At 42.4% G+C, this 10,452-nt stretch overlaps 1 protein-coding gene across 1 annotated transcript; it reads right to left on the bottom strand.

The window, feature by feature from the left end:
* Window positions 1-556: 556 nt before the first annotated feature.
* Window positions 557-10,054, bottom strand: xkr8.3 (XK, Kell blood group complex subunit-related family, member 8, tandem duplicate 3). The gene is made up of 3 exons (XM_034161363.1): window positions 9,535-10,054; window positions 3,867-4,054; window positions 557-3,773 (listed from the first exon to the last, which is right to left on the bottom strand). The coding sequence occupies exons 1-3, from the start codon at window positions 9,837-9,839 to the stop codon at window positions 3,025-3,027; spliced, it is 1,242 nt and encodes a 413-aa protein (XP_034017254.1). The 5' UTR covers window positions 9,840-10,054; the 3' UTR covers window positions 557-3,024.
* Between the last annotated feature and the right edge of the window lie 398 nt (window positions 10,055-10,452).

Below are 10,452 nucleotides of genomic sequence, written 5' to 3'. Positions count from 1 at the left end.
CTAGGTCTCACTGTTGTTGCCCACGTGGGCATCGAAATCCCCCAAAAGAACAATGGAGTCCCAGTCAGAGCGCTACCTAGTACCCCTCCCAGGGACTCCAAGAAGGTCGGGTACTCTGCACTGCCGCTCGGCCCGTAGGCCAAGATAACAGTGAGAGACCTGTCCCCAACCCGAAGGCGTAGGGACGCGACCCTCTTGTTCACCGGAGTGAACTCCAACACATCAGACTGAGCTGGGGAGCAATAAGCAATGCGACCCCAGCTCTCCGCCTCTCCCCGTGGGCAATGGCAGAAAAGTGGAGCGTCCACCCCCTCTGCAGGAGTTGGGTACCAGAGCCCAAGCTGTGCGTGGAGGTGAGCCCAACTATCTCTAGTCGGTATCTCTCAACCTCCCGCACAAGCTCAGGCTCCTTCCCCCCCAGCGAGGTGACATTCCATGTCCCAACAGCCAGGGGCTGTAAGCGCGGACCGGGCTGCCGGGCCACCCGCCCTCGACCGCCACCCAATCCTCTCTGCACCCGACCCCCATGGCCCCCTCTGCAGGTGGTGAACCCACAGGAGGCATGTGGGTAATATTGTGTGCAGATTTGGTACAAATCAAACAGCAGTCGCAGGAGAAGTGTTTTTCAGTAAATTCATATTAGTGGCCATAGAATTGGACCTTTGACCTTGAGCACACTTTTGATGCAGGAGCACCCGTGGAACACTTTGTGCAGATTTGATCTCAATCAGCCCCTCGCTGTAGATGCAGAAGCAATTTTATGAATTGTGGACAAAAGACAAATGACTGACAAACATGAGCTTAAAAGTGCAAAGACGCTTCGATTTAACAAGTAGTCTGAGAATGGACTCAGAGTACTACGTTTACTCTCGGGATTTTTTTTTTTTTTTTTTACAAAATTCCATCGATCAGCAGAAATGACACTGAAGTAAACATGAGACACGACATTTCAGTGAGCGTTCGCCGTGTCAGTGATGACAGTTATCGTTTGCAGAAGTCACGTCTCTTCCCCTGTGGTTATTTCAAACCCAGCACTTGTTTTACACACTGAAAGCTGAATTAAACAAACAGCCTTTACCTACTGCAAAGATCAGGTTATAAAAAATAAACCATCAAATTTACATTCACTTTCCTGAGGGGAAAAAAAACATTTTGTAAGAGTCCAAAAACACAAACTTTTCCACCACAGCAGAGAGGATAGTCATGATTTCCTTAAAGCTACATTGTGTAGGATTTAGTGTCATCTTGTGGTGAGGGTGCAGACTGCATTCTGCCGTCACAGGTCATAATTTTGTTTCCCTACACATCTTTGCTTCTTTGGCAACAGAGATTCACGCTCTCTTGGCTTCTTTTGCTATAAACAAGATCATCCGTTTTACAAAAATGAGCGTTCTCAAACTTGTTAGCCTGCACTAGTGACGAGTAGACAGCGCATAGGGGAGCAACGACTGAATTTGCTTCTGTTTTTCTTCACTCTTCCTGCTGTGCTGCAAAATGCAACAGACAGAATGAGTATGTAACTTTTGGGCTACTGTAGCAACATGGCGGCCTCCACAGATGAACACGAATGAACAAATGGTTATGAATGCTACATTCCATTTATGCTAATATTAAACAGCCCTACATCCTACACACTGTAGCTTTAAATAATGTTTTTTTCTTTTTTTTTACAGACAAAAAGTACAACCAATCTTTCAAAATTGCCCAATCAACATTGTCATTTCCACCATTGTTCCTCGGATAAGGAAGAGTTCACATTTTTAAATAATCCTCGTCCCATTACATCGTTACCAAATGGAGCCACTGATTGCTCCGCTCACCTTTGCTTTGTTTACATCCTGTGCCCTTACATTCATTAACCAGTTAGCCTGTGATGGGGTTTGCGTTCTAAATCAATAACGCACTGGTTTATTTAGTTTTGATTCCGATTGAAAAGATCAACTCGAAAACATCTTGAAAATAGAGCTGAGATTGTAATCCTGGATTTCCCCTTTAAAATCTGAGATTAGGCAGAGCAGACGAAATCCACCGCACGCTCGAAATAGCAACAAAATAACTAAGAATCATCGATGTACAAAACATCAGATTCAATAACACCAGCTCGGTGTGTTTCTCTTTTTTATTTTGGAAATTTACCGGTTTATATAATTGGCGGATGTAGTTTTCGATAAAAAAGTCCCTGTAGAATTTAACAATATCATCAGCAAATATAAGTCATAAAGAATCATATTTAACAATTTTATGGTTTATTTCTCTCCAACAAATGATAAATTTGAGTTGAAAACACAGAGGCTTGATTGTTAATGTTTTTATGGGACTAAAGTTGCTCTCACACATGGCTGAGTTTGGTGCCATTTTGCACCGTAACAGGCTGACTTACAATGTACAACTCGGTGAGTTACACTAAATTTAATCACCTTAAACACGAGCCAATCTGAAGCACCTTCCTGAAACAGTGGGAAAACTAATGCTTCAGGGCGTAAAAATGTGAACTGGTCCTTTAAGCAAATGCCACCAACCTAATCTACACGTTTAATCCTGTTCTATCATCTCTTTAACACCTTTGTCATCTGGCAGAGGCGGTAATTACTCCCCCAGCAGAGGTTTGCACTAGTGCCGCGCTAGTTATGATCCTCACATCACTGATGCTGCGTATAATCCTTCTTTTTTCCCTTTTTCCCCGCAGCAGTCTATCACGCTGCACAACACGGTAAAAGTCCCTGAACAGGTCAGCAGTAATAATTATTTACTGCTTTAATTTTACAGATTATTGTTGCAGAAAAAAGGCGGTTTACAACTTCGTTTCCACGCTGCGTGGAAAAGCCGCAGTGTTGGTTGTTACGCAACGTGTTTCTTCACGTGTAATAAAATACAATCTGTATTGTATAAAGTATTTCAGATGTAATGATGTTTAATGTCACTCTTTCAAAAATTAGCTTATCACGTGGCCAAAGCTTCAGGTAGCGTGTGTGTGCGTGTGTGTGTTTCAACAGGATAACAGACCGCGTCACGTTGAGCCTGCAGTCAGACATCACCGAGCCGACGGTTCAAGTCCCTGTGTGTCTGCGTGATTTGAATGACTCCATGCACAGAGTAAAAACGAGCAGCATGGCAGGCCATCCGTTTGTTGAGGATCTGAGAGGACGGGGTGCTGTCCTGGATGGACAAGTCTCTGAAGGACACCTCTGCATCAGGCGAGTCCAGGGGCAGGTTTGGGTTGGGCCTCCACAGCTTAGGGTGGAAGCAGCAGTAGTAGAGGGCTTTGAAGAGTAGTCCAAGGAGGGAGATGAGAGGAAGCATGATGAGGAGGATGAGGGCGTAGGAGTCCGTCTGTGTCGGGTCCCTGTAGTACCACCAAGTGGCCAGCAGGATTCCCCCGTCTGCGGTAATGAAGAAATGGTAGATGGTGCTCCTGCCTCTGGTTCCACCCTCTCCTACGTTAAACCAGCTGAAGTACCAAATGAGTGCCACAGTGGCCCGGTAGAGCCACTCCCCTCCGACGCTGTCCATGAAGTCTGTCTTCTGTTGGCACACCCACAACAGGAAGACCAACCACAGGATGACAAAGTGGGCGGCGATGTAGGCGGGGAGTACAGAAGTGAAAAGGGCGAGCATGGCCACACGAGGGGCGATCAGCAGCAGGTTCCACATAAAGCAGACAAAGGAGGAGCCCCAGCCCTGCTTGGCCTTATCGGGCAGGAAGGCGCGCAGGGAGCGGTGGTAGTCCACGACCATCCAGGCGATGGATGTGGTTGACGCCGCAATGCTCACAACTGCAAAGGGAGACGTGGCACCATCAGTGTAGAAACCAAGAGGAAGTGCTTACAAAGACACATTTTCAGCAGCTCTCTGCGGCCCGTACTCACACTGCACGGCTTTGGCCTTGTTGGTGTGCAGCAGCACGTAGATCATGAGCGTGAGCTGAGGAGCGCTCTCGGAGAAGGTCTCGATGAGCCGCAGCATGCTCAGGTCGTGCGTCAGGTAAACAGCGTATTCCGAGCCCTCTTCTTTCCACCACCACACCCTGAAGCCACGACGGATGGCGGAGATGTGCCTACGAGGGGGAAAAACAAAACAAAACAAAGATGTTTCGTGACACAAAGTGATGAGATGTAGTCTGATGTGATGCATAAAAGGATTTGAATAGCACCAACTCGTTAGCTGTTATAGCTCATTAACTCATATGTTCACTTCAAGCATTCAGTTCCCTTCCAGGATGCCACATTTACTCACTGCTGCACCTAAAACTGAAACAGATTCAAGCTGTCAGATGTTATTAAAGTTTAAGTTTGTCACCAATGTACACAGTAATGTGTGTCTGCTGAGACGCCTGCCCCAATAAATACATCCCACTTATTTCAGAATGTCAAATTATAATCAACAATCAAATTTTAAATATCAATAAAGAGATCAATCTTCAAACCTACTTGCATTCTACTGTTTATAATTAGTGTATTATTTTATTTGAACAGAATTAGTTGTTAGATTAAGGCCCCTTCACACATAACACGAGTGAAGCCGACTGGCGCATGAAGGAGGAATCGCATGCCGCTCGTGAAAAATCAGAGCCGCCTCGTACAGGTGTCGCCACAGCCATCCGCGCACACCAGCAGCCGAAAGACAGCGCGTGGGCTGCGAGTGTCCATTTGACCTCCCTCTTGGTAGATGTCGGCCAAATTCCAGGTGTCACACATGAACATCCAACACCGCTCGCTGGACACTTAGAAAATGCCGGGCTACTCACGCTCCCAGCATGATAGTAGAGTGCAGATGACCACATTCGAGCTGTTTGTGAAAACTGTCTAAGTGCAACACGAGTGTGCGTTGCCAAGCAACACATATGTCCAGCGAGTGTGCCCCCACCCAACACATGTGGTGGTTCATGCTCTGTTGGCTTATTAGTGCAGCAGATAACTGAAACAATCCTTCAAATGGTGATACAAGCATCAAATTCAGCACAAATACAGCTGGAGCAAAATTAATGGAGTAACTTTAACTTTTGACCCCTGTACAAACTGAAACTGACCTTTATCACCATTCTTCCTGCTTTTACCTCATAACTCCATAACATTCAGTCACAGATTGTCCAAACTATACATTTTTTGGAATCTTTATGATCAGGCAAATAATGTCTTGTAGTTTTCTATATGATTGGAGCATGTTTTAATTTAGACCAGGGGTGGGCAACTTGTTCCAGAAAGGGCCAAGAGGGTGCAGGTTTCCACACACCCCCCCCCCCCCCCCCCCCCCGAAGCTGAAAGGTTTTGCCATGCTAATGCTCCCCTGAAGCATTTACTCAAAATAAAGTCTAAAGGACCTAAATGACATGGTGAGATGCTGACGAGCTTCACTCATTCATGTCCGCGACATATGCATATTAAAAAACAAAGTAGAATATGTTTCTAAAACTAAACCCCCAGTGGCATTTGTTTTCAAATTGGGGGTAGAAACTGAATTTTAACTTTCAACAGCAATACTTCCAAGATTTTCGCAACCAACCGGTTGCGTGACTCACATGCGCAACAATCTTGTGAAATTTTAATGTGCAACATGTGCTTATGAGGGCAACTTTGCAGATATTTGTTTAGGATTGTTGTATTTAAGCAATCTATGGACATTCTTGTTAATAATTTTCCAAGTATGTGTAACCTACTTTTTTAGGGAAATACACTTCTCTAAAACACAGGGCTGTGAAATGAAAATTGTGAAATCCGAGGAAAATTCGCAGGGTGTAGATTGTAAAATATTAAAAAAAAAAAATCAGGGTAAAATATCAATAACATACCTAATAATAAAAAGCCACACATTCTTGTGTAAATTCCTGTAAATCCACTCAAAGCCACAATGTCTTTTTTCCCATGAAAAAGTCTACATTAATAAAAACTAATTTACATTGTTGTGTAAATCCATGTAGCCTAAATTCATTCAAAGCCACAGTCTTTTTTTCAGTCAAAGAAAGTCTAGATTAATGAAAGAAAAAGGCACATAATCTTTTCTGAAATCCTGTTTGAACAGCACAATGTTTATTTTCCAGAGAGAGAAAAAAATTCTTACCGGTTCACTTTTCCCGTTTCTTTCAGGTGTGTTGATGAAGCCAGCAACAATTCCACGGATTCTTGTCTTTATCACACTTTTTCAAAACGTCTTTCTCGCCATCTTCGCTCTGTCTGATGTCGCTCCGTAACACAGACATGCTGCAAAATTCTTCTTTTAAAAACTTGAAAGTGTCCGCATGCTACGTTCAGCTAGCTTCGCACAGGCGCCACACAGCGTCACCGCAGCAACCAACCAGTCCCGCTTTACGACAACTGTCGTAACAGCCAGGCTTTGAGTGGCATTTATTTTCCTCGAAACTCCGCGGATCCGAGGAAACTGATTTGTATCTGTAACACACAGATCAGTGTCCAGGGACTTATAAAACTTGCATGATGTAAAAAAAAAAAGAATGCTTTGCGATAAACATTTTAAAAACTCAGTAACGATCACAATTAAAGAGTACAATACTGACACTCCCGCACCCCTCCCCATGATGAAATCCGCGGATCCGAGGAGTTTTCACAGCCCTGAAAACATTGTAACAACAGAAAAACAAGAGTGGACTAAAAGATGCCAGATTACACAAAAGAGAACAAGGCCAAACAGAAGCAAATCAAAACAACACCCCACACCTGAATCACTATTTTTCATATAATGTCAATAAAAGACACCTTATAGAACAAAATATCGAGCTGAAAAAAAAATAATGGGAAAAAAAAACTATATTAATTTGCTTAGAACCTTATTAATCCCTTGGGAAGACTCCCACAGGGAAATTGAGATTCCAGCAGCATTGTATAACAGCACACAGGGTGAGAAGCACACAGAGTATCAAAAGTGAAAGTAAAAAAACAATTAGCAAATATAAATACACAAATATAAATACCAGAAATACTGTTCGCTACTGGCTTACTGGCTACTACTGTTCCTCTCCTTCCTGTCCCTTGTCTTCATGTTACTCCTCCTCCCCCCAAATGAGGAGTTGTAGTCTGATGGCCTCAGGGACAAAGGAGTTTTTCAGTCTGTTGGTCCTGCACTTGGGAAGGAGCAGTCCCAGTCTCTTCAGTCTGTGGCTGAAAACACTCCTATTTGACATGGGTGATGTAACTCGTCCAATGTTATTGTACAAGCTGTCACACTAGTCCAAAACCCCATCTCAGTCACCAGTACGAATGGATCTAGGGCTGTGTCATATAATCCAGGCCCTCAGCAAAATTTGGTATGATGAGAAAATATTCAACAAAATGATATATAGTTTTTCCATTTTGTACTTTTCTAGTAAAAGTATGGCCATTTGGTAATAGCTGTAGCTGTTTTGGTCTGTTACCTTCCTAAACCCAAACTTAAAAATACTCTTGAGATTTTAAGGATTTGATCATGTTATTTAACCTCTTAAACCCTAGAGTCCCCAAATTTGAGGAATTGCCTTGTTTTGGAACATTTGAACACTCATAATTAGCCAATGCTGACTAGGGATGGGTATGGATATGATTTTATCGATATCGATGCCATTATCGATTCTGCTTATCGATCCGATTCCTTATCGATTCCTTTATCGATACCTCTTGTGAATTTTGTACTAAAAGTAGGTTTTACAGGTTTTCTATGTATTTCATTGAGTCTTAAAGTAAAAAAATATGAAATTGTTCACTGTATCCTTGATCTCTGGACATAAATAAAAATAAACAAAATGGTGTTTTGCTTTGAATTTATTAATTCCGACTGGATTCTATCGTTCCAACTTGACTCGTCAGAGAGCCGCGCGGCGTTTGGAGCTGTGTGAACAGAACGGAGGATGATTCTCATTTCTTTCTTGCAACAAAACAGGAGTCCCAGTTAGTAATTTTAATCCGCACAAAAGTGACTCACGATTTCACATATTCAGGGATGAAAGTGGTGAAAAACAAAAAAAGCTGAAACCCAAAATTACCCCCCAACACCACCTGCACGAAAATGTTTGAATTCTAGAAGCTCTGAAATGCAATCTGGGACTATTCCAGACAATAAACTGCAGTGAGTGCTGAATCCATTTAGTGAGAAAAAAAAAATACAACTTTCCTTATTCAAATTCATTCCAGTAGTATTCTGCTCTTACTAGGATGAGGCATTTTTCTAGTTTGGCAGAAAGTTCTGGAGAAAATCACTGAAGAAATTAACACATTGAAAATATGGTTTGACCGAAACAAACTGTCATTAAACTTAAATAAGACTAGGTGTTCACAGGAAACACTTATTTATTTCTGTATGTATGTATGTATGTATGTATTTATTTATGTATGTTCATTGTTAGTTGGTTTTATATTTTCTGTTGTGTTTTTATTCAGGTTCTTTTTGTCTCTTTCTCTAAAATTGTATATATTCATTAGATTAGTTATTATTACTATTATTCTTGTGCTTGCTATTATTATTAATATATAAACAAAAATAAATTTAAAAAATATTACAATTTGTAATACATTTGACTTTTTTACGACAACAAACGCTTGACAGCTGCAACTGCTTAATGCTAATTTTAACATTGAAAATGCCATAGACATGCATTAGCATCAGTCCCGTTTTTGTTATAAAATACATCTATCAACTGTTTCAGAAGACCATAACAGGTCGGTTTAACAGAAAAAAAGTAAATAATACTCACAGCCATATGATCTTTAGTGTTTTAGCAGGGGAAAGCGAAAGAACAAAAATTAATAAACAAAGCAATGATCGAAGCACTGCTTCGATCTGCGAATCACTGCTTCGATTGGTTCAAGGTTCAAAGCAAAGCCGCGCTGCAGAAAAGTTGATTACAGACCCGCTGCAGGGTCTGTAATCAATGACGAGAAATTATAATTTTCCTGACAAACACCCCCAAAAACAACGGCCACTCTGAAGGACCGATAAGGGAATCGTTAAGTAAAAAGGTTATTGATGTCAGTGGATCGAATCATTTCTTAACGATACCCAAAAGGAGCCGGTTCTCAATACCCATCCCTAATGCTGACACCAACATACATTTATTATACATCAAAATGTCAAGCGAAGTCTCCTTTACAAAGGTATTCAATCACATATCAACTAACCACAGCTGAAATGCCAAATAAAGACATAAATCGGAATTCATTTTTTCAGGAAAAAAACCTCATTTACTCCTACCAAGTATTATTTTCTTTCAATTTTTTTGCATCCACAACATCCCCTAGGACCTGTATTTTAGCTGGTCCAAACTTTTGCATTTTTGACCTTGTACAAGATGAGAAATAAATCATAATGTATGGGTATGTGAGTTTGGTGAAATAGACTCGAGGGCTTAAGGGGTTAATATATAAGCAAAGCACAGATTGATTGCAGCCCACCCCATTCAGAAAATCCTGTCTCCGCCCCTGGATTCACACTTTTAAAAAAAGAAAAACACATTTAAGACGTTAGAACCAATGAATTAACGTTTGATATACAACAGAAGTCATTATGATGAGTTACATCAGTGTAATTTCGGACTTTTTAAAACAAAAAGCAGACCTGTAGAGGAAGCCCAGCTGCAGCACGTGAAGCAGGCACGAAAGTTTCTGCCTGTCGCCGAATATCACGCTGAATCCCAGCAGCTGGCGGTCGTACTGGAACCAGAACCAGCTGAACGTCTGGACCACGACCGACGACAGAACCAAGAGGCTGACCAGCAACCCGAACCACAAGAAGTGTCCGTGGCAGTAAAACTCGGCGGCCACCCACACGTCCGAACCCCAGTCCAGCAGAAAGGTGCACACCCCGATCACAGAGAAGACAAAGTCGATCCACGAATACTTTGAAAAAGCGACGCACTCCATGACGGGCCAGCCGACCTGCTAACATTGAGCTAATCCGTTATTCCCTCCGACTCCGAGCGGGACTTCAGTTTCTTCAACCCGTTGGAGGAGAAAAGTTACTCAAACTTTCATGTGTCAGCAACATTAAGCTCATTTCGCCGAGATAACGATAAAAAATGACTCAAATAACTGTATGAAAGTTAAAAATAAGTGACACAAGTGAACAGTTGCTTGCTTTCTGTCGGTGTCCGCGCCTCCCACGCGTGATGCGGTGACAGGGGCGTAAACACGCTGCTGACGGCCCCGGGTTTTACCAACGGCCCCCGTCGATTTCTGTTTAATCCACTAGATGGCGGATGCAGCTTTTGAGCTGTTGCCAAGCAGCCTCCATCTTTCTTAGCGTTATTCCACATTTTCAGACATTAGATTAAATATAAATCTATGATGCGCTGACTTAAACTTGGGTTAAAGTGAGCTGAAAATCATGGGCGCAATTTGGTGGGGGATAGGGGGGACATGTCCCCCGCCACCTTTTCAACCAAGGGGAACAGAATATGGCATGTCCCCCCCACCTTCTGACATATATATGTGTGTACTTGAAACATGCTATTCCAGTCTTATGTGCAAACCATGT

The sequence above is a fragment of the Thalassophryne amazonica genome, chromosome 20 (assembly GCF_902500255.1).
Source record: "Thalassophryne amazonica chromosome 20, fThaAma1.1, whole genome shotgun sequence".
Lineage (NCBI taxonomy): Eukaryota > Metazoa > Chordata > Actinopteri > Batrachoidiformes > Batrachoididae > Thalassophryne > Thalassophryne amazonica.
The sequence above is the reverse complement of the archived record's forward strand: the minus strand, read 5'-3'. Positions and strand labels throughout refer to the sequence as shown.